The sequence below is a fragment of the Aspergillus mulundensis genome, assembly GCF_003369625.1.
Source record: "Aspergillus mulundensis strain DSM 5745 chromosome Unknown scaffold_6, whole genome shotgun sequence".
Taxonomy (NCBI): Eukaryota; Fungi; Ascomycota; class Eurotiomycetes; order Eurotiales; family Aspergillaceae; genus Aspergillus; species Aspergillus mulundensis.
Genome location: NW_020797894.1, coordinates 1,298,787 through 1,324,537, shown reverse-complemented (window position 1 = coordinate 1,324,537; position 25,751 = coordinate 1,298,787). Strand labels below are relative to the sequence as shown.

Sequence of the window (25,751 nt, the reverse complement as noted above, 5' to 3'; positions counted from 1 at the left end):
AGCTCGACCGATCGAATCACTAGGTCATTATTTGGACCCCTCAATGGCCTCCTGGTACCCGTCATGCTCGTTGTGACGCTTGTAGAAATACGAGTTAGGGCTTGAGTCGGTGGGCCGTAGATTCGGGGACAGGCGATTGAGGATTGTTTCTTCTAGAAGCTTGATAGAGCGCTCGTTTGAACCTAACTTGTTCCAAACCGAGATCAGATGTGTGTTGAAGCGCACGGAGGTAGATACCCCGAGGACATGGTCATGCTCTGTATCCATATATTAGCCCATCGACCTTCAACAGGACACAGGCTCTAATGCAATGAATACGTACCTTTCTCCAGCGCCGCCTGGAACTCACTCGAGATACACAGGATCGCGATTTCATGAAAGAAAGCCTGGGCCTTCCTCTTCGGCACGCGGAACCTCCAGCAGCCCCCCCTCAGATTCTCGGGGTCCTCCCAGACGGGCTTCACGCCTTTGCGGAAGATATGCACTGTGTCGCGCTGCGGGATCTTGTCCCAGGGGTAGTTGTTATAGACGCGGTAGAAGGTTGCTATGTCTGAGACGTCCTCGTAAAGCATATACAATCTCTCATCGTAGTCTGAGGATGAAGCGGTCTCGGCATCGGAGTGCTTGTCGTACCAGAACGTCCAATGGTATTGTAGGGGAAGCGGGCGTAGTTTACCGAGGATGTTCTGGTGCAGGGTCCGTCTGGTTGCGGGGTTTTTATCTGTGGCTGCGACCTTGCTGGTGTCTTCTGTTGGGGAGGGTCCCTGAACTCGGAGCTCCGGGGGAGTCATCCTTGATGCGGACATGTCTGGCTTTCCTGTAGCGAGCGATGGAGTTTGGAGAGGCTGTGCTCTTGATTGATGGTTATCCCTAAGCAGATCGTCTTCTTATTCTCTAGACTCTCGAAGGCCCTCCGGAACCTCTACCTAGGAGAGGGCGTTAGCTACATTCAAAATTTCCGAAGTATAGATATCCAATGGCCATCTACAAGTCAACAACGGAATACATACCTCTAGCACGATGCAGATCGCAGAATTGTTGCACAGAGAGAAACAAGGACAACGCTAATGCACGCTCAATATATAAAAAGAAGATTGAATGAAAGAATAGGCCGAATGCCTGGAACGAGCACGACAAAGGAGACCGACTCGAGAAGGAGGGGGTGGAATAAAGCCCCAGCCAGCGAACGGGGCTCAGCGTTCCAAGTCGGACGGTGTCAGCTTCATATAGTCATGTCAAACCCCAATTACAAAGTACGGAGTAAGAGGGACAGTTCGCTGCCACCAGATTACTCCAGCTGGTGATCTGATCCTTCATGGCTGCAGCGAAATGAGATGAAGTGGACAGCTTGACCTTCCACTGGGAGCAAGTATGACCGGGATGGATAGCCAATGCCAACCACGGGTCGAATCTCGAACAATCTTTCTCTGAGACAAAGAACCTTGAATTCGCGATTCTTCAGCCAACGCCCGCATACCCAAGCATCCAATTAATCCCGGGACCTGCAGCTAACCCCTCGCGACCGGCGACCCCACTTCCAGTGTTTCGCGAAGCACATCCTTCGCCCGGCTACCGCTGATACGCAAGTTAGAGTCTTCCTCTCGCTTCATTGGCAGCGCAGGAAATGGACAATGTGCCACAGAAGCGCCCGGAGCAGCCTGATGGCAACAATCATGCATCACCATCCCCTGCGATAACTCTGCCCAACCGTCCGCGCACTACCGTCGACAAGCAGGATCTGAATGTGACGAGTAATGGCCGGCGCGAACTTTCGGCTTCCCACGCGGTAAACGCCCGCTCCGCCTCCGCAGCTCACGATCAGGATGAAGACGACGACGATTATACATCCTCCTCTGGCTCGTCTTTGTCCTCTTCTGATGATGAAGAAGACGATGATGCTAAGAGCGAATCTGCCGGCTTAGATGGAGACAACGAGGGGATTACTTCCTTACCGGCGCGCCGAAAACCGAACATCCGTCGCATTGAGCAGGAGCCTGGTCTTCTCGGCAGGTTATCTGCGTTTCTGCCGCAGATGAAGTCTGCCAATGAGGATCTTGAGCGGGAGATAGCTGCTGGGCGGGGGAAGGATATACAGCTTGATGATGGGGATGAGGATGAGGAGAATGACAGCCAGCGCGAGGGTCAGTATATTGAGATGGTATGTTTTGTTCGTTTTTCAAAAGTGCAGGGCTGTTCAATTTCTAACATTGCCTTTATAGAATCTCGGGCTCGGCGTTTTGGAAGAAAAGCGGCCGGGTGATGAAGAGGACAAGGAGGCTCCTGGTTCCCACGGGCCGACCGGTAACACAGATTTGATGGATCGCTTGATGGGCAAGGAGAAGAAAAATTCGTCAGACAAGCCGTCAATCCAGGATCTCGGCGAATAAGGCCTACACTACGGTCTACCACTTTTATGCATATATTGGCGTTCTATAGAGAAGCTCTTGGGCACAAATATGAATGGATGCCGGAGTTGCTGAATGTTTGGTTGGATGCTGGTTCAATTGGGTATCTCGGGCGTTCACAGGTGGATAAGTGTCTACTCGGCTTGGTTTGAAGGGAAATGCTGGTTGTTGGCTTGATATGAACAAAATATCTCCATCAAATGATAAATTCTATATCCGTCGATAACCAGAACTGCGCCGGTACCGTACATAAGACCAAGCCGCATCCAATTGAAACATAAAGAATATAGTACCAACGGTCTAGCCTGTTAGCATGCAGAAGGGGAAAAGAATTGTATGCACTCATTTAAGGATAATTAAAAGATATAACTCGGTCATTTCCGGCGTAACCATCGTCTACGAAATCTCCTTCACTCGGCAAGTCCAGCCTGATTCCTGGCTCAGGAGAGGCAGACTATCTATCTGTTAGTACCAACAAAATGCAGAGACAGAGGGAATATGTACTTACCTAGCACCAAGACACCATCCAAGCTCGTTGCCCTTGATCTTCTTAGCGATCTTGACCTCACGTGACAAAGGCATCTCGTAGCCCGTATGGAGGAGACCCAGCTGGAAGTTCAGGTCCAGACACCACTCCGGTCGGTCACGCAGTTCCTTGAGTGCATCCGGAATGCCTTCAAAGATCTTCCACGCGGATTCTCCTGCGCAGACAGTCTTCGTGAGATCGCGCATTTCCTCTAATGTAAATGCATCAGGCATGCCCAAGGGCTGAGTGCGCTCGTAGAAGTAGGAAAAGATGTAAACGTCCTCTTTGGCGAAAGTTCTCTCAAGAGAGGGCTGGTGAACACCGTTGAAGGAGCAGGGAGCGAGACCGCAAGCAGCTTCCTTGTTGAGAATCTTTTCCGTCAATCCGCGGCACTGAGCGGCTGTCGAAGGAGCTCCCTCTTTTGGACCGACCATCGTCACCGTAACCGCAGGGGCGAGCGGGTGGTTTGCCTGTTCTCCTTCGTACTTCAACTTCACTTCGCGTTCCATTCCGGGTCCAATGCAGGGGTTGGAGATGGGCTCCTTCAGCCAAGAGCGATCGTTCGGGGGCATAGCCGCTAATTTCGCATCGACAATAGCCTTGTGCACGGTTTCACGAGCAGCCATAAGACCATAACCAAGGTGGGAGTGCTGGTAGAGCTCAAAGTGCCGACCGCCAAACTGAAGGTCATACTTGTGGTCACCCTCGGCCAAGTGCTCGGGCATACCGCCTGACGGACTCTTCTCAAACGTGGGCTGGAAAACGATCTGAGTGGACCCTCCACCAAGGTCGAAGACCGCAGCGGTAGGCGTCTCATCCGGGCCACCGATCTTTCCGAGGAGGTAGTTGGTGGTAATCCAAGCATAGACACCTTCGTCTTTGCCGTCCATGATCTCAACGCCACCTTTATCCCGAGAAACGACGGGGAACGGGTAGACTGTCTCCAGGCGAGTTCTCACGGCTTCCAAGATCTTCTCGCTCAGCTCAGGACCAAGCATGCGTAGTCCAGCAGTAGCCTTTACCGCAATCGGTGAACACGACTTGTACTCGTCGGGGACAGTCGACATAGCCACGGCCAGAAGAACATCCAAGCTCTTTGCGGCGCCCTCAGCATCTTCCCTATAAGAGCTGAGTCCGGAGCCGCCCTCTCTCGGCTCGGTCTGCTTAAACTCCTCATGTTCAAGCTCGGGAGTGGGTCCGCAATTGTTGAATTTATAGACGTGAATTCGAGAGCCCTGACTTCCGGCATCAATCATCATTGCGTACTGGATAAGAGGCTTGGAGGAATCATGGGGTTTCGAGCATTTCGTCGTGAGGGGAGAACCGCCGGCAACGGGTTGAGAACCTACAAGCCGCAATTAGCAACAGTTTACACAGCCAGGAACGATGACAACTCACCAGGCCCATAGCTAGATACCGTACTCCTTGACGGGGCGAGCCAGAAAAGCATAAGTAGCAAGGCGCCGACAATGGCACCCGTCTTTATGTAACGGGATCGCTGACTTTGAGTCATGATGGCTGGCCGTTTGTCCGCGTATGCAGTTGGTAGATCTAAGGTAGAATCGGCGGTATCGGTGACCCGCGATATGGAACGTCTGCTGGCTCTAGGGCCTGGTTGTCGACCGTCAACTCCAGTCGACATGCGAGCAAGAAAGGAACGGCGAGAGTTCAGGCACGTCCCAGGGACGGTGTCCTTGAGTCGTGTCCGAGAGGTAAAAGAGAGGAATCTTAGGGATGGAAAGACGCTGGAATCATAGGGGCTGAGACCTCCGAAGAAATGTCAACGAGGGAGTCAACTACTGAGGCAGAGGATGGAAGATAAGAAAGTTGTCTAGTCTACCTTCTCAGGGCAAACCGGCTGGAAAAGGGTCGGATCCGCTGTGGCGTCGAATCTGGACTGTGGCTCGGGCCAAGGTGTTCCAAAGAAACATCCAACCTCAGGCGTTAGCTCTGCCCGCTGCAAGCTGTGCCCCAGACTTGACCTTACGGGGTATCTTTATAGAGTCTTCTCTCCTTGACCTTAACAGGAGTCAATTGGCTATTATTGATCTTTGATTGTTTCAAATTCGTTTTCTTCAACCTATCTTCCCTTCGCCACGATGAAGCACATCCGCGGCCTCGTCTCAACGACACAGGCTCTCCGTCAAACATTCCTCCTACCTCAAGCATCCCCTCGACCTCAATTCCTTCGTTACACTCCCGTGCACCCTCCATCACAAATTCGATTTCGTTCTGCGATCCCCCGCACTAAACAGCAAACCACCGCAGAGGTCAAAGATGAAGATATTCCATCCGACTATGTTCAGATCGTCGGGGAGGATAACAAGCTGAAGGAGCCACAGCGACTCAGCACTCTTCTTCGCAGTATCAACCGGGCTAAGGTCTTCGTGATTCAAGTCCAGGCTGGCACGCTCGAAACTCCAGCCGTTTGCAAGATCATGAACCGCCAGGAAGCTTATGAGCGCGCGCGTGCTCTCGTCAAAGCCGCCAAAGCCGCGAAGAAAACAGTCAAGCAGGTTGAGCTGAATTGGGCCATTGATGCCCATGACCTTTCTCATCGTCTAAAGAAAATCACGGGGTTCTTGGATAAGGGTATACAGGTGGAGATCATCCTAGTAAGGAAAAGACACAAGCGGCCTGCGACAGCGGAAGAGGTCAAGGGTCTGATGGCGAATATATTGGAGGCCATCAAAGATGCCGGTGCTGAACAGATCTCGCCCATGGAAGGGGAGCCTGGCAAGCAGGTAGTCCTTACAGTGAAAAAGAAGGAACAGTGAAGAAGGGCCCGCAGAATTGAAATGGGCAAACATATATAACATGTACATTAGTAACTTGATAGAGATCGTGTATTGTATCCAAGGTCTTTACTGCAGCAGTAGGCCATGTTTCTGTTGTGAATCGAGCTTTGACAGCCATATTGCGCTCTGGGAAAGCTACATAGCGATGGTTCACTGGCTATCATCCTCAATCATTCCGCTAGGAAAGTATACATAGTCTCCTGTCAAAACCAGCAATAGATTGTTTATCCGTAGAAGGAAAAAGGCGGCCTCTGTCTAGCGACGAGTGCAATGTATAGGCGGAGCGGAGGACCGGGAACTCCAGGAACATCCGCAATGCTTCCGCCCTGATTGGCCCATAGATGACTAAGCGCATCTCCTAAAATTTTCGGGCCAGTTGCAAGCTCAACCCATCACCGGGTGTTGTTCTTCAATCCATCGCGTGTCCTTGCTCTCTTTTATTGTTTGTCTTTTTCTTGCGGAGCAGTCATCATGTCGGGCCTTTCCAGAACCGCCAACCTTCTTTTCCGCACTACCAAGACGTCGCTTCTGCGTCCTCGTAGTGTCAACCCTGTTCAGTATGCGCTCTCCAAGGATAGGCAGACCGTCCGCGCGATGGCCACTGCTTTCGAGCGTTCCAAGCCCCATGTTAACATCGGTAAGTCAAACTCATTACTAAACTTGTTGTGCTTTGGCTAATTAGCACGAAAGGTACCATTGGCCACGTTGATCACGGCAAGGTGAGTTCAGGTTCTTCTGCTCCGGAGCTGTTCTCTCCTAACTCTCTCTTTCTTAGACCACTTTGACCGCTGCCATCACCAAGCATCAGGCCTCCAAGGGTCTTGCTCAGTTTCTCGAGTATGGCGCCATTGACAAGGCTCCTGAGGAGCGTAAGCGTGGTATCACCATCTCCACCGCCCACATCGAGTTCGCGACCGATGCTAGGCACTATGCCCACGTCGACTGTCCCGGTCACGCCGATTACATTAAGAACATGATTACTGGTGCCGCCAACATGGACGGTGCTATCGTTGTCGTTGCCGCTTCCGATGGTCAGATGTACGTCAAGTCGAACACACGAGGTGAAATAACGGGATAGCAGCTGACACCACCTGTCCAATAGGCCCCAGACCCGGGAGCACTTGCTACTTGCCCGCCAGGTCGGTGTCCAGAAGATTGTTGTCTTCGTCAACAAGGTCGATGCCGTCGATGACCCTGAAATGTTGGAGCTCGTTGAGCTGGAGATGCGTGAGCTCCTTAGCTCCTACGGCTTCGAGGGCGAGGAGACCCCTATTATCTTCGGTTCCGCCCTGTGCGCTCTCGAGGACCGCCGCCCCGACATTGGTACCGAACGAATTGACGCCCTTATGGAGGCCGTTGACACCTGGATCCCTACTCCCCAGCGTGATCTGGACAAGCCCTTCCTGATGTCCGTCGAGGAAGTCTTCTCTATCCCCGGTCGTGGTACCGTCGCCTCTGGCCGTGTCGAGCGTGGTCTTCTCAAGAAGGACAGCGAAATTGAGATCCACGGTGGTGGTGAGGTTCAGAAGACCAAGGTCACCGATATTGAGACCTTCAAGAAGTCCTGTGACGAGTCCCGTGCGGGTGACAACTCCGGTCTTCTTCTCCGTGGTACCCGCCGTGAGGATGTCAAGCGCGGTATGGTTATTGCCGCTCCTGGCACCATCAAGGCCAACAAGAAGTTCTTGGTCTCCATGTACGTCCTGACCGAGGCCGAGGGTGGTCGCCGCAGCGGCTTCGGCAGCAACTACCGTCCTCAGGCCTACATCCGCACTGCTGGTAAGTTCTTTCCAATTGCTTGACTCTCTCGCACTAGAGACTGTAGCCCTAACCATGATATAGACGAGGCTTGCGACCTTACCTTCCCTGACGGCGACCTCAGCCGCCGCGTCATGCCCGGTGACAACGTTGAGATGGTTCTGAGCCTCAACAACCCTGTCGCCGCTGAGGCTGGTCAGCGCTTCAACATCCGTGAGGGTGGCCGTACCGTCGCTACTGGTCTGATCACCCGCGTCATGGACCAGTAAACGACTGCTTTGTACTAATGAAATATCCGTCTGGGTCTCTCGGTAATCACGACTTGCAGCGCAGGGTACCGTGAACAGATTCAAAACTTTACATTGGGAAAGGGGCCGCTCCGGCGTTCAGAGTTATATTCATATACTTGTACTTTATTCAATATGTAGAATCTTTTATTCGGCTCTCCTCTCCTGTTTCTAGCCATGTTTGAATATGAATTGGATGATTATCAAGTGTCGCGCTACGTTCAGGTTAGAATAATTTGGCAGTTGACGGGAAGGATTTCTCCTACAAGAGCACCATGAGAAGCTCGGAAGAAACAAACGAAAACTATGACACAGAATATGCTTTCCTCGATGACTCTGGCCGGAATAGTATTCCGCAACCTAGTTGCTGTACGCAGCAGGATATATCTCCGTCTTTCTTCTACATCTTTATCTCTCAACCATATCACTGTTTGGAAACACCAGCAAGAAGATCGAAGCCTTCTCATTATGTCTTACTACGATATCTTACCCAGCTTGGGTCTCGTCCTGCCTAGCTGGGTCCTCTCAATTGTTCCGCCACCCTGCGCATTCGACACACCCCTCTCTACAATTATCGCACTCTTTGTTATGGTGGTGCTTGTGTTTCTCTGCGTGCATTTCTGGCAGTGGATTAGTGCAACAGGATAGTAAGCTATAATCTCCACGTCTTCCTAGTTTTGATAAGCTAAGAATAAGCGCTATAGCTACAGCCAAGATGAGGTAGACAACTCATATGAGCTCTATGCTCCGGTCCCAACCCATCAAGATTCTTATCTCCCCCGCTAGTTAAAGTCGCAATCCGACCATGACTGGCAAGCGATAGGCGGGATTGTACGTGCTTCATTGGGGGTGTTAAGATGGAGAAGAAACGAGTTATATCCTAGCACCTGGGATGCGGGATAGTATTCCATTCAGAGTCATCTGGCGTTTGAGTCATTGAGGTACTCAGCCAGTCCTAGGGAAGCATACCCTAGGTATGTCATAGACTCAAGGTTTTTGTTGGATTCTTCCGACCCAATAGCTAATCGAACACTCGCCGATGTACTCTAGGGTGGCTTTTCTAGGTGACAGCGATTATACTCTGTAGAATGTATTATTTTGACTCGCGTCCTAAGCTACAAGCTGTTCCATGCTATCCTCTAAATCGGTAGCTTAGGCAAATGAGCGGAATTTGAGTTGAAAGAGTGTACCTTCTGGCTTGCACCGGACTAAGGCCTATGGTCGAAGAGGGTGATTCTCGAGACCTTGGAGCCGCTGTGCCTTGATTATATGCAGGCTGGAGGGTGTACAGCGCGAACTTAGCTGGGCAGATGAGAAACTTGTGGAATCCGAGTAGAGAGCTCATGGGAGTTTTCCAGCTGAGGCCTGTGGTAATCTGTGAAGGTAATAAACCAAAAATGATGCGCCAGACACGCGACTAAAGTCATGACTAAACCCAAGATACATGGCGACTGAACCATGCCCTAACTTCTACAAGTTCTCTCCAAATGGGGTATAGCTTCAATTCAGCTTGAAGTGAGCTGCCTTAATTTGTGGCCTTATATTCCAGGCTGCGATGACGCTCCAGAACCACCTCCTGCTTCCTGCTTCCTGCCACCTGCACAGTGCGCCTGGACCGGACTCCTGGGGGCTGGGGAATCATATCACCCATCCACTTGCAAGCGACCAACTTGGCCTTCCAATCAGCCGTGGACGCACCACGAGATCCCCCAAATCCTTTTCTGTGTGGCTCCCAGTCTTGTGATTGACACCACCAGTGACCTTCTCTTACTTCATCGCACATAAGCTTCCCGTCTCCTTACATCCGATCTCCCTGCATTATTCTTCCCAACCCTCTCCTTAAACATCACGATTGTTACCGCATACCTGTCGCTTCAACTATACGTTCTCGCTTTCTAGAATACTCTCGATCTTTCAGCCACAGCGTCTGATTTCAGCAACAACGCCTTTGTGACCTTGGGTAGCTTCCCAAAGGCGTTTCTTCACCATGGCAACCAATGGCCATTTTGCCCCCATTGGCAGCGACAGCAGCGACAAGACGACATATGAGCATGGAGTCCAAGTAATAGACGAGAACAAGGAATTTAAGTACGTTTTTTATCCTTTCCGCCATGCGACCCATGTTTGTGTCAATGCGGCTGGAGTGACGTCGGACGGCATTCGCTTTGTGCGGCGCTGGGAGCTAACGGTAGTTGTATAGTACGAACCTATCCAAGTACTTGAGCTTCGAAAATGTCGCGCCGGCCGGTTTTAATTACCATCTCATTTCGGTCTTCGGATCCCAGTCAACTGGAAAGTCAACCCTCCTTAACCACCTCTTCGGCACCCACTTCTCCGTCATGGCCGAAACGGAACGGCGTCAGACTACCAAGGGTATTTGGCTGTCCAAGAACAAGAACGGCGACGGCAAATCGATGGCGGATAACATCCTGGTAATGGATGTGGAGGGTACTGATGGGCGCGAGCGGGGAGAAGACCAGGACTTTGAGCGCAAGAGCGCGCTGTTTGCGCTTGCGACCAGCGAGGTTCTTATTGTCAACATCTGGGAACACCAAGTTGGTCTGTACCAAGGTGCCAATATGGGCTTGCTCAAGACAGTATTTGAGGTCAACCTGCAGTTGTTCTTGAAGGACAAAAAGTACGTCCTTGAGTGATTGTTCTCGCATGCGCGGAGGCTAACCATCCCGCTACAGCACCACCCACCGTTCACTTCTTTTCTTTGTGATCCGTGACTTCGTTGGCACCACGCCGCTCAAGGCTCTGCAGAAGACATTGATGGAAGACATGTCCCGCCTCTGGGACTCGATCTCCAAGCCGTCGGGTTTGGAGCGCTCGACCGTGTTTGACTACTTCGACTTCCAGTTCTACGGACTCCCTCATAAGAGCTACCAGCCGGAGAGATTTGTCGAGGAGACCAAGAAGCTCAGCCTCCGATTCCGCGAAGGACAAAAGGATGCGACGCTAAATGCGCAGAACGGTGAGTTCTCAGAGGGCGGTGTTTTCCTCCCGGAGTACCACCGCCGCATCCCCGCAGATGGATTCTCGGTGTATGCGGAAGGAATTTGGGACCAGATTGTCAACAACAAAGACTTGGACTTGCCGACTCAGCAAGAACTACTTGCCCAGTTCCGTTGTGATGAGATTCTCAGAGAGGTCATGATCGCTTTTGATGAGGCCATCGTTCCTTTTGAAGACAAGCAATCTCAGGCTTCTCGTCTTGGGGAGCCCGAAGTGCTTGGAGGGTTGGGTGCAGCCATGCGATCAGCACGTGCAAAAGCGACGAAGAATTTTGAGACTGAGGCGAGCCGCTACCATAAAGGAGTCTACCAGCGGAAGCGAGCAGAACTTGAGGACAAAGTCGACACCCGTTTAAAGGCCCTCCTTCAGGGCCAACTCAATGCCGCCCACAAGTCCGGCATCAACGAGTTCAGCGAAGCTGTCACTGCTGAGGTGAAAGCAGGACAGAAGAAGGGCACAGGATACGACTTTGCCGAGATTGTCAACGACGAGGTGAAGAAAGCCCTTGAGAAGTATGAAGAAGTCGCCCGTGCAACCGTGGTAGAGGGGACGGCTTGGAGCGATTATAAGCAAGAATTCGCGCTGTACGAGAAGGAGCTTTCAGAAGTCAGCGCCCGGCTGAGGAGGGAGGAGATGAGACGGCTAGCGACTCGCGTAGAGCGATGGGTTCAGTCTCGTTTGGGTGAGTCTGTTGGCTTGGAATTCAACGCGCTTGGATCTGGACGTGCTGGTGGCGGTGCACCTGAATCGGGCGAGAAGCCGACGGAGAAGAAGTTTTGGGACCGTGTATGGAACGTCTTTGTCGAGACAGTTCTTGATGCCGAGAGAAGATTCACGGACCGCGCTAGCAGCTTCGATGCCAGTTTGGAGGAGGTGGATGTTGGACTGTGGAGACTGCGACGGAAATCTTGGGGTGTTTTGCGCTCCAAGATCGAAGAGGAGATGATGGAAGGCAATCTGCTGCTGAAGCTGCGGGAGAACTTTGAAGACAAGTTCCGCTACGATGAAGCCGGCGTTCCAAGGATTTGGCGGCCAACGGACGATATTGAGGGCATCTACACGCGAGCGCGTGAGTCGACATTGACATTGATACCTCTTCTCTCCCGATTCCGACTAGCTGAAACCTCGGCGCCGCCGCCATTAGACCGCTGGGTCGGACATACACCCAGCTCAGCGACTCCCGCGGATGAGGAAGATCTGCCGCCCATTGGTGGCGTGGATGAAGATGAAGGCAAGAGCCTTGAGGAGGAAATGACCATTCTTGGCGATGCGAAACGCCAGGAGCTTACAGTGAGATTCAAGAAGGCCGCGGACGGGGTGTACGTGGAGGCAAAGCGGAGTGCAATTGGAGGCATGACACAGGTTCCCTTGTATTTCTATGGTATCCTCCTTGCTCTCGGCTGGAACGAGATTGTTGCTGGTAAGCTTCCTCGATCAAGCATTGTTTTCCCTGCTGACCCTAAATGCCAGTTCTCCGCAACCCGGCCTACTTCTTCCTGCTCTTCTTATGCGCTGTCGGCGCGTACGTCACTTATCAGCTCAACTTGTGGGGACCGATCATCAAGATGACAGAAGCAGCATCAAACCAAGCGATGATTGAGGGTAAGCGTCGGCTGCGCGAGTTCCTCGAATCTTCAGATACCGGGCGCCAGGCCATTGCCATGTCAAGCTCTGGCTCTTCACGAGAAGAGCACGAGATGTCGCGACTCAACAAGCAGGGAAAGTCTTCGACGGACGAAGACGTGGACGACCTATGAATCATTGATGTGTAACTGCGTAATTAGCATGCCTATATCCGAATATAAATCTGCATTACCGCGTTAGACCTCGTCAGGTGGCATTGGTTTTGTAAATGCACTTCTCCGCTCAGTGGCGGACTTGCTCCGAGCCCCCCGGACCATCTCCCCCACTTCCCTTGGTTTGCTTTATGTAGATGCGGGACAGTGGACTGCTTTCTTGGAAGTTGACGTTGATTTCTATCAACCTGCTGTGCTACACACTGCTCAATACTTCATCAACGCCAGACTACGCCCAACTCACTTTACTGGCCAGCTCAACATGGCTACGTTTGACCTACCCGAGACGTTCGATGATCTCCCCAACAAGCTCCAATACTGGCCTGCGCCCAAAGGCTCGCCCGAAGAGGGCCTGGGTATGCTCCGCATCCTAACGCCGGACATTGTTGCCAACGCGGCACGACAAATCCAAACCGGCGAGCGTGTATGTCTGAACTGGGACATCGAGAACCTGAACCCGCCAGGTGAGGTGTCCTCACTCATTATGTTAGCCAACTAGACTCAACTAACAAACGCACCAGGGTTCAAACGCAAGCCCTTTGAGCACAAGATCAAATGGGTCGCGGAAGGCGTGGCCTTTGACGACGAATACCACTTCAACCCACAGCAGTCATCTCAATGGGACGGCCTCCGTCACCACAACCAGCCCGCACCGACAACCGAAGACCCCAACCGCCGCCTCTTCCACGGAGGCACAACCGCAGAGGAAATCCAGAACCCAAAGAACCCCCGCATTGGAATGGGCTACTGGGCGAAGAAGGGCATCGCAGGACGCGGAGTGCTAATCGATTTCGTCTCGTGGGCCGAAAAGAAGGGCATCGCCATCAACGCCCTAACGCAGCAAGTGGTCTCACTGGACACAGTCCACGAGATCGCACGCGAGTGTAAGATCGAGTTCCAGCGCGGCGACATCTTCTTCCTCCGCGTTGGTCTCCCGCAGACATGGGGCGCCATGACCGACGAGCAGAAGCAGGCGTACAGCCAGCAGGCCATGCCGAAGCATGCGGGGATCGAGCAGAGCGAGCGCGTGCTGCGGTTCTTCTGGGACAACCACTTTGCGGTGGTTGCGTCGGACGCGGTTAGCTTTGAGGTGTTCCCGCCGCTTAAGCCGGAGTTTGACCTGCATCATCATATGCTTGCCGGGTGGGGGGTGCCGATCGGCGAGATGTTTGATCTGGATGGGCTGGCGGAGATGTGTAGGCAGCATGGCCGCTGGACGTTCTTTGTCTCGAGCAGTCCGTTGAATTGTGCGAATGGGGTGTCGAGTCCGCCGAACGCGATGGCTATTTTTTGATTTGTCAGATTCATATACCGATGGGGTATACGAGAAGTCAGCATTTGTTTGTCTTGTATACTTCTGCCTCTGGCCTTAAGCGACTTCACGTGACGGTAGTAGACGAGCCTCGGTCCGCGATCCCCGACATTTTATCGGCTTATTCTATAATCAATAGCTCGACGTCGATCTCAAATTCTATTTACTGTCATTGATACTGTACTTTTATTTCTTACATGTGCTACTGAGCAATACCTAGACTAGTGCACCGGCACAAACTCCGAAGCGCGTCAGCTGCGCTTATCTCACCCTGCGGTACTTAATACAGGTCACATCTCACTCTTTGCTTCTTTTCCTTCCTTCTTCCAGATGTTGGACGAAATGGCCCGGCAATTGAGCCTCGAGAACGCTCGCGCGATTCTCTCAACGCTCGTATCATGGCGAACCCTTGCTCTTCTCCTCGCGATCCTCAATCTCAAAAACCTTCCTTTAGTCTGGCACGTAAGTTACTTCCCCACATTCACGCCGCAAATCCAAATCAGACAGAACATAACAGTGTATTCCCTGTATAGGTCCGCCTAGCCCGGCACTTCCTCCTCAACATCCGCTGGCGCCGCGACGAGCCCTTCTTCCCCAAAGGCAAAGCCCTCACAACATCGACCGGGAAACCCACGCACCCGATCTTCGTCCCCTACGCCATTACAAGCACAACTCCACTCCTGGAAACAGACTACAACCTCCATAAATCCAACAGCACATATTTCTCAGACCTCGACGTCTCCCGCACCGCCCTCGTAACCCGCATCTATAGCCCGGGCGTCGGCATTACAAGCAAAGAGCTCGATGTCGAACTGGCCGAGAAGGCCCGCGCAGAAGGCAAGACCCCTCCGCCACGGAAGAACATGTACATCGCACTCGGCTCAGTGTTTTGCACCTTCAAGCGCGAGATCAAGCCGTACACGAAATACGAAGTCGAGTCCCGCGTTCTGGCCTGGGACCAGAAGTGGATGTATATTCTGAGTTTCTTTGTGAAGCCCGCGGTGAAGAAGGGCGGGAAGAGGACGCTCTATGCCACGGCTGTCAGCAAGTATGTTGTTAAGAAGGGACGACTTACGATCCCGCCGGAGAGAGTGTTAAGGGCGAGTGGGTTTCTGCCAGAGCGGCCGGAGGGCTCTGCGTCTATTGCGGCTCTGTCAGAGTCGGCGGATGCGTCTGGGACGGATACGCCTTCTGGAAATGGGATAACGGCGACGGCGAGCGGTGTGGATGGGAGGCTTGTAAGGGAGGTGTTGAAGCTGCAAGACCATGAGATTCCGGACAGTGGGAAGTTGAACGGCGAGAAGGCGGCAAATGCGTCGTCATGGGATGGCGATGAGTGGACTTGGGAGCGCATTGAGGAGGAGCGATTGCGTGGGATGGCTGTGCTGGAGGGGTTCTGTGATTTGGATACCAGCTTGGCTGGGGAATGGGAGGAGTAAGGTGCTTTCTAAAGTATACTTCGTCTTCTCTCTTCGGCATATACATAGACATAGAGCACTCAGGTGTGTATACATAAACCATAGCGTAATATATAATTCGAGATCAACAAGAGTTTCTGTAGAAAGTGGATCATCCCGTGACATTTAGGATCCGCGTGGACCTGCCCGATCCAGATCGGAGCTTTATCTTGAAGTCTAATCACTCTCCAACTCCCAGGCACTTTCTTAACTATAGGTACAACCGCACAAATCTTCCAAGAACTCAAGGGAGCCTCTGATCACGGCCTGTCTCTTTTCATCACGGATGGGACTATTAAGATAACCCTGTTTCAGCGCTACTAAACTAGTTTGTTCTCAACCTACATCTCCTTATTCACTACCACGGTACAGACCTCAAAGTACATAAGGTACGAACCCACCAACTGTGATCTTTCACGTCTCACTGACACTGAATAGAAATTTATTTGACGAAGAAGCATCGGGAAAATGCCAATTGAAGTGCAACCATTAACAACGGCCGACATCCCAGGCGCAATTGAAGTGATCCAGCAGGCTTTTGCGGATGACCCATATTTCCAGTGGGTGTTCGATAATGAGAAGGTACGGTAGCATATAATTCTGCCAATTTGGATGTGTTAAGGAAAAAGGGGTGGGAAAAGGCTAATTGAAGAATAGTTCAACAAAGTCCGCAACTATGGCTCCCTGGAAGCGCGGTGTCTCTGGGGTATCGGGAACGCCATCTTCCACGTTGCCGTAGACACAGATACAGACCCTGCTACAAAAGAAAGCAAAAAGATCTTGGGCGTCTCATGCTGGCTTGCGCCTCACCCACCCTCAGAGCCAGAATCCTGGTATACCTGGTCCCAGAACTGGGTCTTGTGGTTCCGGCAGGGTCTCAACAACCTCTGGCACGGCGGGCGCGGCGGGCTGAATATCCGCCGGTATTATATCTGGAAGGAGAGGCAGGCAGAAGCACAGAAGTCTATTTGGGATGATGAGCGGGGATACTATTTCTGTAATATCGTTGCCGTACAGCCGGATGCGCAGGGGAGGGGTGTCGGGAGAAAGCTCTTTGAGGAGGTAACAAATCTCGCGGATAAAGAGGGGATGAGGTGTTATCTTGAGAGTTCGAGGAAAGAGCCGAACGTCGGGATATATGAGCGGCTAGGGTTTGAGATGAGGCGGGAGATGGAATGTCGGGATGGGGAGGGGGAGGGTGAGGCTTGTATGGTGAGTTCATTTCCCCCTGGTATCAGCCCAGTGGTCTCTGACTGGATTTTCCAGCTTTATTGTATGGTTCGTGAGCCGAAGAGCTCTTCATAATTGGACTTTGTATACCATGTCAAGTCCTGTCAACAGGACTAAACTTCAGCACCAGCTTGCGCCCCATCGGCAAACAGATAAAATCTGTAAGGTCCTGCTCAATACCCTCATCGTCAACAATTGTCGTGGTAAAGTTGGTATAGACAGCCGCCATGACAAGTTTAATTTCTGTATCATTATCAGCACGCAACAGACTCATTATTAGCCGAGACGAAAAACAAGATCAATACCTTGCAACGCAAAATTACTTCCTAAGCACATCCTTCCACCACTTCCAAATGGCCACCACAGCCGCCGCATGTCATGCTTCTTTCCAGGTTCGGGGTTAATCCACCGCTGCGGTAACCACTCCGCTGGCCGCGGATACACCTCCTCGATTCGGTGAAGAGTATATGCAGAGGAGCTGACCGTGATACCGCCTGGGATACCGTTGTACCCGTCTATTGCCGTTCCGCCCGGCGTATCAGGGGTCACGCGGGGTAGTGGTGATGGCAAGGGGGCATGGAGCCGGAGTGTTTCACGGATGATGGCGTCCAGGAGGGGCAGGGCGTCGATGGATGACGGGTGGGGGAGACTATCTTTCTCCATTGGATGTTTCAGCGAAGGTCGAAGAGTCTGTAGCTCAGCACGCAGCTCCTCTTGCAGCTCTGGTCGCTGCGAAAGCTCCCACACGATATAAGTGAACGTAATCCCCGAGGTTTCGTGGCCGGCTATAAGGTGGTCGAGGAGCTCAGATGCGATAGAGAGGTCGATGGATCGCGAGTCTGGGGACTTCTCAAGGCTCTGGCGAAGTGCGTTATATACAACAGGCTCAGTTGAGACGTCTGCCGAGTCAAGCTTGGTGATCCCCGTCTTCGTCTTCTGGCACAAGTCAAGACACCACTGCTCAACAAACCCATCGGCGCGCTCATCCCCACTCAGATGTTTGAAGCGCTCATACTCCTCCAGCCACTTCTGCCATCCCGGCAAATCAAACAGGAATCTCGTCCCATTCTGCACTCCAAACAGATAGGTCGAGATGAAGTCCATCCCAACAGCCTGGAATAGTGGGAGGACATTAACATTCTCGCCCCTTTCCACATACCCCTGTAAGATAGGCAGTAGTCTTCGCGTCAAGATCACACCGGAGAGATCCCGTAGATCCGGCGATTCCTGCAGGTACGACTTGGAGTAAACGCGGCTTAGCATCCTCTTCTGCTTCGCGTGCTCTTTATTTCCCAGCATACCGACCAGATTTTCAGTGTGAAAATTAATAAATAAGTCGCTGTACAGCCGGTGTTTCTCAAATGCACCCGTGTAGATGACCCGCAGGCCATGGAGCGAGTTCACGCTCAACTCATCCGGCGACAATCGAACGACGGGGCCATGTTTTGCATGTAGGCATTGGACTGTGCGTGTTTCTTCTCCTGCCTTTCGAACCGACGAGATCCAATTGTGCGAGAGGGGCGATGTGTAGTGGGCATTGGGGATCTTGAGCTTGGATAGTGGGGAGAGAAAGAGGGGGCGGAGGAGGAATCTGTAGAGCGGGAGGAGGATTGTTAGGGATAGCGCGGAGAGCTGGAGGGCTGCGTGGACGGGCATTCTTGTTTTCCTGATCAATGATGGTTCAGTTTCAATCCATGGATGGAATGGTGGAGTGGGGGAGTGGTTGGACTCGGCCATGAAGGGATGCAACCTTAATCCCAGCAAACAACGTGATCTCATGCATGGGAATTACCGTATACCAGGTAGGTATCAACGGGCCCTTGACGCTTTCATCGACCCAGTTTCAGAAGCAGGCAGGCTGTTTCCGGATTCAGTAGACATGCAACCTCATGGCAGTCGATGTAGCATCCCGCATTCCAGTCCACTTCGTTCTCGATATATAGAGATCGTAGACCTCAAGACCAGCCCAATTCCCGTGTAATCGCGCAACGACCCGACCCATTCGGATCACCAAGAGATTGAATTCAACATGTCCACCACCACAGAGATCGTCATCACGATAACGGGCATCCGCAAGCCTGGTCTCGACGAGTCCTCCTTTCATGAGTACCTAAGCACCACCCACGCACCGCTGGCTCTGCCCTTCCTGCTGAAATACGGGATAAGGGAGTACAACCTGATCGACCAATACAGCGCTTTGGTTCCATTCGCCGAGGAGATGCAGATGTCCAAAAAGCTGGCCGACTACGATTACATTGTGCAGTTTGTCATGGATGATGTCGCGCAGTTTAAGACATTGTGGGACGACGAGGAGTTTCGGAAAACAGTCAAGCCCGATCATGTCAATTTTGCGGATGAGACGCGGTCTGGGTATGTTCTCGCTTTTCCTTCTTCGCCGTTTTGCGAAGTGTCAATACTCATGGGGTTGTATAGGATATCGATTGGGTACAGGACAAAGTTTATTGCGCCGGAAACGGATTGGCTGGGCCGCTTGAAGAATTGAGGGACAGACTTACCCATGGTTGGGCTGTGCTAGGGTGTTAGGTTCCTGGAGGTAACAATAAGAAGTGGAAATCGAATAGACTCAGAATATTTATAATGCTATTGGATGGTATGATATGCCTCCAGCGCCGATTTTATTTCAATGATAAAAACCTACACAGGCCCAGGGAATCACAAAAGAAAAGTATAAAGTGGTGTATCGCAACTCCTTCGTCCTCCGCTGCCGGAAATGTAGAGATTCGTGACTTCGTGACTTTATTGTTCGTTCAGTGTCGTAGATGAGTATATATATTGTATGCAAGGCGTCTAGGCCGTTTGGTCTAGACGAATCCATTCGCGCGGAACGTCCATGCTGCGGTTGACACGTGCGCCAGGAGTCAACGGCACGTCGACTCGTCCTGAGCCGCGCTCATCGTCAACGCGCTCCTCATAGGTGGAGAGCCGCGAGAAGTAGTCCTCTAGAACTGCCTCGCGGTCGTGGTTTCCCACTATACTTGTGTACTCGGGTGGGGGTGTTATGAGCGGTGGTGGGGGAGGAACATCATCGAACGCGGGTGGTGCAAAGGACGGTGCGCGAAGGAGGTGCATAGGTCGAGGGACCTGTTCGGTCATTCTTCCGTCTGGCTCAGAGGCCAAATGGGCTGCAGGGGGTCGAGCTAGACCGCCGGAACCGCTGGTGAAGCTTCTAGAAACATGGACAGGCGGGTCATCTCGGTCAGAGCTCGATGGGGTGCGAGATGCATTTCGGCGAACTTGGGGAGCACCCGCACAACCGCATTCAAACTGTGGTGCTGGACTTGCCGGCTCCGATCCAGGCGTTGTATAGGCCGGGAGGTATATGTTCGCCTGCGTAGCTTTACATGATAGCAGATGGAACGGGGAGTCGATAGAAATTTCGAAATGTCGGCGTTTTCCCGGGTCGCGTTCATCTTGCTTAGACAGGCGAAGGACAATCTGATTTTGATTAGTATCAATTTCTATAAAGAAAAGAAGTGGAGACATACCTTGATCCAATGATTGATCTGAATGTTGTCATACGTCGTGTCAAAATGCAAGCGCTGCGATTCATCCCGGTTCTTCATTTCGTGGCAGCTCGGAAGCTGGACGCTGAACTCCATCTCGGTCGGCCCGACTCCAGACTCACTGCTCAGATTTCCAAGCAAATTCGTGCGACCCCGATCGACGATTTCCTCCCCTCTAGCAGCAGCAGCGCGTTGATCCCAGTCAATGCCTCCACCAGCCATGACGCGCATTGAACTACCAGGATATGTACTGGTACTGGCTTGATCAGCCCGTTTCTCGAAAAGGAGGACTTTCTTCGCAGGCTGAAATCGGTGGACGCTCTTGTCGGCGGTCCAATGCTGGATGTTCTCCGTCACAAAGACCTTGATCCGGTGGCACTCAACCTTGGCTAGTGGCGTAAGCTTGAAAGCGATTGGAATTTGGGATCCAAGCGGGAAGGATTTTCCCGAGATAACAATGTCATAGTGCAGCTGATCCTCCCAATTCCGCGAAATCGCAATCGGTTCGACTTGCTCTAGAGAGCCCTCCGCTGGCGTGCGGACGACGGGTACTTCCAGTGTGCCCAGCAGGTTTGGCCGGAAGGCGCCGGAACGCTCCACGATTGCTTCTAGATCGTACTTCACAAAGCCGAGTTCCGTTTTGATCGTCTCTGGAAGGGATCCATCAATTGGGAACTCGAAGCTGTACAGGTAATCGCCAACCGGGAACAGTCGGTAGTTGCGCTGAGGTTGAGGCGGCCCAGCTGGCGGCGTATCGCCCTTGCCGAAACTACGTGAGTTGCTAGACTGCAGAGAGAGTCGCTTCGCCTCCCTACTCGTTAGGCCGTTGAGTGACGTGGAGGAGTTACTGTTGCTGAAAACTTCGCGGGTGACTGTCGTCGTATTATCCTTGTTTCCGGTGAAGACACTTAGAGGTTTGGCGTACTTGTAAATATGGGCGCCATAATCGTTTTGCATAAGAGCTGTGTCGCCGTGGTTAAAATACACAACTCCATGGGTGACGAGGTCCTTTTTGTCGTGGAAATGGATCTTTTTGGGTGGAATTCCTTTAGTGAAAAAGTCAATAACTAAATGCGAACTTGAAACCAAGGGGTCGTACCATCCGGCCAATCCGTCTGCGCCTGGCCTCTGAAACAGATCGAAATTTTCTTAATCTTGACACTTTTCGTGACCTTCAAATGTAGCTGCCCGCGCAGAATGGCAGACTTCTTCGTGGTGGGGTCATTCTGATCGTAGCCTTGAAGAAAGAGCACAGGCTCGGTGAGGGCGATTCCAACTGAGATCCCACTACCCGTTGCAACGGTCTTCTCGTTCGGCAACGACGGGAACGGCGCATTGTCTGGGATGCAGCCCGGCGAGGGCCCGCGAGAGGCTACCATCGACGAATTTGAGGAAGAATGGGAGCGCATTCTGCCCGGCTGAAGGGAGGGCGCGGCGAGCATGTTGACATCGTCTGGGGAAAGGATAATCTCAGAGACAGGGCGATGACGACGTGACCGAGCCATCGGGCGATCCTGCGACGGCGCTGGAGATTGGGCGGTTCCTAGGCGGAGAAAGCGCTTTGCGTTTTCCCGGGGACCCGCCAGCTTTCTGAAAATAGACCCGCGACGAGTTAGCCCGGCTTGCTTGGGGAATTGTTGGGTCGCGAAATCGGTGGTGTCGACAGCCGCAGTCCCGTTCGCAGTATATGGCCGGCGATAATGAAGCCTAGGATGTAACAGGCTCGACAGCAGAGATTCGGGTTCAGGCGTCTCGCAGGGGAATTGACCGGCGACTAGATTTGCGGCGGTAATTGATCCTGGTAGATCCTGAGGCACATGAGCAGTTGTCATCGTGAAGGCCGCCGGCTCAGGGTCATTATCTGGGGTAAGAGATTGGGAACGAAGCGAGTATGGAAGTCCTCTATGAAAGCTTGGGAAGAGGAAGAAGGAATATAAACAGATGGGACAGGGATGGAAGGGACCGGGGCGGGAGTATAAAAGGAAACAAGGGAGTAAAAAAATAAAGAAGCGACACAAGACAGAGATCACAGAAAAAATAAAAACAAAGGCCGATGACCCTCTTCAGGTTTCAACTTACCGCGTCTGGACTTTGGATCTGATTTTCTGAATCTGGAGGGATGGAGCAGTCTCAGGCCGGAAATTGAGGGATTTGCGGTGCAGCAACAGCAGCAGCTTCAAGGCTTCAGCATTCAAAGTCTAGCAGGGCTATAGTCTCCTGCACTATTGGGCGGCTTTATTGGTTTGGTACGAATTTTACGCACAATCCCAAGGCGATCTGAGTCGTGCGACCAGCGTTGGGTTGTTCTGTGACCTTTGCTTTTCTGCTTGGCTCAGCTATTTCTTCTTTCTTCGTCCTTCCTTTCTGGGGAAGAAGATCGACACGCAAGGAGCTGAAGTTCAATCACGTTGCAGGGCGACTCAAGCCCAAAAGAAGGTGAGGACGGAAACGAGAGACTGCACAGCCTGTCTTGGAAAAGGGTCAAGAGGGTCAAGACAGAAGAGGGAAGAGGTGAAGATAGGTCGGGTCGAGACTTTTGGATGTATGTATGGGAAAGTGGATGACAACACAGACACAAGAATGAAAAGAGTGAGGCGGTGCGGGAGAAAGACTTTTTCTGCTTGGGCTCCAGCTCGCAGATTAATATTAAGGGATCATCAGACAGGAAACGGTTCATGGGCGATGACGCGGAGGGGATTTTGGTCCATCAAATTGCTGTCCAGATTCTCTCCGGGCTTCCGGGTGGTGGACATCGGACAGCGAGCTTGTGGCTCTGGAGATTACCTACTTGGGAGTCAAGATTTACCACAATATGACGACTGGCTTTTTGTTAATCCTGATGTATCAGTGGCAAGCTCGACGCGTCTCTGCTCACACCCTCGCAAAGACATGCCATTCTAGAATTCACTTTGCATTTGTATCTACCTCCGCTTTGACTTCTGTCCGCTGGCCATGTGATGGTTCAGATGTGCTGTGCAGGATTGATCCGTCTTTGAAGATTACCGGAAAAGGCCTGGTCTGGCCTGCTGGGGAACTCCTCGGGATGACGTCGGATCGCCTCGTACGCCGATACACACATCGACTGCGTGGAGATCATGGATCTGGTTGTTCTAAAGAAAGACGGAGGCCCCGGAAGCCTTCTCCAAGATCATTAATCAGGGCGTCGTAGTCTCAGCTACACCGTACCCTACGATTAAGGCATAGTCACACACCAACCATTGATCAGCAGCGCCGATGTTCAGGGCGCAGCCAAGCAGGACGGCTCAAGCAAGCCAAGCAACTCGTCCAGAATAATCAATGCGGGGATCATCGACGGAAGCCTTTTCACGTCAAGCGACAGTGACATCATGAGTCCCTCATTTCTCAGTCCCTCAGAGAGTCAGAAGTCCATGGGCGACTGGGCCTCAACCAGGCTACTTTAGCGCATCTCTCTCCCGCTTGCTTGGGGCTTGGGCACCACCGGCACTCAATTGCCTCACCCAAGTTACTACTAAGTAGTAAGGCAAATCTTCATCTTTTCAATAGAACGCGGTCTGGCTCGTAAGGCTCAAGTTGCCTACTTCAGTTAGGTACTCCGGAGGAAGAATCTCCTTGTCCGCAGAAAGCACCGGATATTCGGGGTTTCCTCGGGGCTGTCGGTCTGCCATTTGACTCAGCACGGCTTACCGGCGATTTTATGCATGATTTTGTTCACTTGTCTCACGGTTTGCGGGCCATGATAGATCTCGAGGGTAGAGGAGTTGGGACAGGATTTGACTTTGGTTGAATCGGTCTAGAACCACCGGGACTTGCAGACGGCTTACCGGTCATTGTGTTCGGAACAAAAAGTGCGAAGTAGTATACAGCTATGGCTACCGCAGAAATAGAATAAAAAATTACCAAGGCCAACAAGATGAATCGCAAGCTCTTGTTATTTCCTACCGTTTAGGTTCGGTCCCGCTAGGTTGGTAGCAACTAAGGTTGCTCTCAAACGTGTGGAGCATTCTTAGGCTCGCGTGCCTGGCATCGTCTCGCAGCTCAGGTACCCCGGGGTGTCATCAACGGAACTCAACTCCGGCTTCTCATTCAAGTGAACCAAGTATCATCAAACTCATTAAGCTGCATCAACCCATCGCCTCCTAGCAAATCCTGGTCTCCGGTTTCGTTTCCTCCCATATTCTCACTCTCCATAAACAAGTCGTCAAAACTGGACTCTCCTGGACCTATAATATCATCTGTGCTACCCCCAAATTGCTCATTTGGATCGCCGGGTTGAGTAGCGAACTTTTGCAGTTCAAGGTCGAAAGCGTCACCCCCTGTTGCTAGGGCATTATGATCCTGACCAGGATCGGTATTCGACATCTGAATATTCCCGCCTTCGAGGCTAGAGTCAGCGTTTGGGTCGCCAAAGTTCGTATTGAAGAAGTCTTCATTCCCTGCATTTCCGTTGTCTCCAAAGTCGAGGTTAAGGTCGAACTCGTTGGACTCGGAGTTGTTCAGTCCTGAGCCGTAGACTATTTGTTCCGAGCCCCCAATATCCTGGCCAGAGGGAGCGGGAGCAGCGCCGGCGTCGTGTGGCTCCTCTTCTTTCGTGTGGGCAATAGCCGTTTCCAGCTGATCTGTATTCAGATCTGTTTGCTCTTCTATTTTCACGTCGTTGACGATTGGTTTGGATTCGCTCCCATCGGGAGCCGCCCCGGCTGCTGCCGTTTGCTCCGGAATAGGCACGGTTCGAGGAGCGCTCATTGCATCTGCCTTTCCCATGACAACATCATCGGCGGGACGCTTGCGTAGGGCAGCTTTCCGCGCCTTGATAACATCATAGTCTCTTTCCAGAAATGCCTTGGCAACAAACTGTCCTCGGTCAGCTTCGGCAGGCTCCACACTCAGTCACTGGAAGCGGCGTACTATTTGCTCGGATAAGCTATCTAATGCTGACTGAAACTGTTCCTGTGCTGCAGGGATAGTTCGCTTCAGCTGAGACCGAGACTGTAGGGACCCTTTATTTTGAAAAAACCGGCCGGTCTCGATCAACTATTTAGGGTTAGCAAGAACTTCGTCCCTCTCGGCTGCTTTACTTATTTTTATGCATAGCAGGGGGTTGAACAACCTACCGTTTGATTTACCATCTGCGTCAGGACCTCAAGTGATTCCGGGTTTGAGAGAGCTGGAGAAGTCATGGTGCGGTTGGCTGGTACGCTTCGCTGAGTGAGTCGTTAGATCCCTGAGATGGGCAGACCGCGCGGCAACGCTCCGGTTGAAACGCTGGAGGTTCGTCCACAGCCAATGAATTGGAGCAGTTCAAGCGACTGGAACTGTGCAGAGTTCAGGTGATTGGTGGATTATTTATATATGCTTAAAGCGAGACAGGCGCTTCGATTGCCAACGTTGTTGTTCGGAGGATGAAGCAGCGGTTAAGCGCCGGCCCTCTGGACCAACATTTCATTACCGTGACGCTAACCCGACCGGGACTAGACCCTCCCCCACCGAGGCGGCTCTTGGACCACTAGTCAGCCAGGAGAACAAAAGCACTGGGGTGGACAGATCGAGGGCCAGAGGTTTCTGGTACAGAGGAGGATTGCAAGTCGATCATGAACGAAGGCACCGGAGTCCCCGTAGTCTAGCAGTGCCGTATCTGATAGTATACTTGGCTTGATAGAC

At 52.2% G+C, this 25,751-nt stretch overlaps 12 protein-coding genes across 12 annotated transcripts; 7 read left to right on the top strand and 5 right to left on the bottom strand.

Moving 5' to 3' along the window:
• Positions 1-27: 27 nt before the first annotated feature.
• DSM5745_06613 (eukaryotic translation initiation factor 4E) lies at positions 28-806 on the bottom strand (the record flags this gene model as incomplete). Its single annotated transcript, XM_026748629.1, has 2 exons — positions 28-257; positions 323-806. 2 exons carry the CDS (start codon positions 804-806, stop codon positions 28-30), a joined length of 714 nt encoding a protein of 237 aa, XP_026602933.1.
• Positions 807-1,624: 818 nt separating this feature from the next.
• DSM5745_06612 (NOPCHAP1/New4 family protein) lies at positions 1,625-2,387 on the top strand (the record flags this gene model as incomplete). Its single annotated transcript, XM_026748628.1, has 2 exons — positions 1,625-2,158; positions 2,220-2,387. 2 exons carry the CDS (start codon positions 1,625-1,627, stop codon positions 2,385-2,387), a joined length of 702 nt encoding a protein of 233 aa, XP_026602932.1.
• A 414-nt stretch (positions 2,388-2,801) lies between these two features.
• Positions 2,802-4,444, bottom strand: DSM5745_06611 (guanosine diphosphatase; the record flags this gene model as incomplete). The annotated part of the gene is made up of 3 exons (XM_026748627.1): positions 2,802-2,859; positions 2,914-4,276; positions 4,330-4,444. 3 exons carry the CDS (start codon positions 4,442-4,444, stop codon positions 2,802-2,804), a joined length of 1,536 nt encoding a protein of 511 aa, XP_026602931.1.
• A 586-nt stretch (positions 4,445-5,030) lies between these two features.
• Positions 5,031-5,708, top strand: DSM5745_06610 (putative translation initiation factor IF3; the record flags this gene model as incomplete). Its single annotated transcript, XM_026748626.1, has 1 exon — positions 5,031-5,708. One exon carries the CDS (start codon positions 5,031-5,033, stop codon positions 5,706-5,708), a length of 678 nt encoding a protein of 225 aa, XP_026602930.1.
• A 492-nt stretch (positions 5,709-6,200) lies between these two features.
• On the top strand, positions 6,201-7,756 carry DSM5745_06609 (translation elongation factor Tu; the record flags this gene model as incomplete). Its single annotated transcript, XM_026748625.1, has 5 exons — positions 6,201-6,366; positions 6,420-6,448; positions 6,505-6,767; positions 6,832-7,508; positions 7,572-7,756. 5 exons carry the CDS (start codon positions 6,201-6,203, stop codon positions 7,754-7,756), a joined length of 1,320 nt encoding a protein of 439 aa, XP_026602929.1.
• Positions 7,757-9,761: 2,005 nt separating this feature from the next.
• sey1 (dynamin-like GTPase SEY1) lies at positions 9,762-13,882 on the top strand (the record flags this gene model as incomplete). The annotated part of the gene is made up of 6 exons (XM_026748624.1): positions 9,762-9,862; positions 9,975-10,412; positions 10,468-12,212; positions 12,263-12,534; positions 12,617-13,052; positions 13,110-13,882. The coding sequence occupies 6 exons, from the start codon at positions 9,762-9,764 to the stop codon at positions 13,880-13,882; spliced, it is 3,765 nt and encodes a 1,254-aa protein (XP_026602928.1).
• Positions 13,883-14,242: 360 nt separating this feature from the next.
• On the top strand, positions 14,243-15,339 carry DSM5745_06607 (acyl-CoA thioesterase; the record flags this gene model as incomplete). Its single annotated transcript, XM_026748623.1, has 2 exons — positions 14,243-14,362; positions 14,434-15,339. The coding sequence occupies 2 exons, from the start codon at positions 14,243-14,245 to the stop codon at positions 15,337-15,339; spliced, it is 1,026 nt and encodes a 341-aa protein (XP_026602927.1).
• A 486-nt stretch (positions 15,340-15,825) lies between these two features.
• Positions 15,826-16,662, top strand: DSM5745_06606 (GNAT family N-acetyltransferase; the record flags this gene model as incomplete). Its single annotated transcript, XM_026748622.1, has 3 exons — positions 15,826-15,939; positions 16,015-16,569; positions 16,624-16,662. 3 exons carry the CDS (start codon positions 15,826-15,828, stop codon positions 16,660-16,662), a joined length of 708 nt encoding a protein of 235 aa, XP_026602926.1.
• A 201-nt stretch (positions 16,663-16,863) lies between these two features.
• Positions 16,864-18,243, bottom strand: DSM5745_06605 (cytochrome P450; the record flags this gene model as incomplete). The annotated part of the gene is made up of 1 exon (XM_026748621.1): positions 16,864-18,243. One exon carries the CDS (start codon positions 18,241-18,243, stop codon positions 16,864-16,866), a length of 1,380 nt encoding a protein of 459 aa, XP_026602925.1.
• Positions 18,244-18,616: 373 nt separating this feature from the next.
• On the top strand, positions 18,617-19,090 carry DSM5745_06604 (EthD domain-containing protein; the record flags this gene model as incomplete). Its single annotated transcript, XM_026748620.1, has 2 exons — positions 18,617-18,957; positions 19,021-19,090. 2 exons carry the CDS (start codon positions 18,617-18,619, stop codon positions 19,088-19,090), a joined length of 411 nt encoding a protein of 136 aa, XP_026602924.1.
• A 305-nt stretch (positions 19,091-19,395) lies between these two features.
• DSM5745_06603 (arrestin family protein) lies at positions 19,396-21,943 on the bottom strand (the record flags this gene model as incomplete). The annotated part of the gene is made up of 3 exons (XM_026748619.1): positions 19,396-20,043; positions 20,094-21,157; positions 21,211-21,943. 3 exons carry the CDS (start codon positions 21,941-21,943, stop codon positions 19,396-19,398), a joined length of 2,445 nt encoding a protein of 814 aa, XP_026602923.1.
• Positions 21,944-24,176: 2,233 nt separating this feature from the next.
• DSM5745_06602 (uncharacterized protein) lies at positions 24,177-25,270 on the bottom strand (the record flags this gene model as incomplete). The annotated part of the gene is made up of 3 exons (XM_026748618.1): positions 24,177-24,944; positions 24,999-25,124; positions 25,205-25,270. The coding sequence occupies 3 exons, from the start codon at positions 25,268-25,270 to the stop codon at positions 24,177-24,179; spliced, it is 960 nt and encodes a 319-aa protein (XP_026602922.1).
• Between the last annotated feature and the right edge of the window lie 481 nt (positions 25,271-25,751).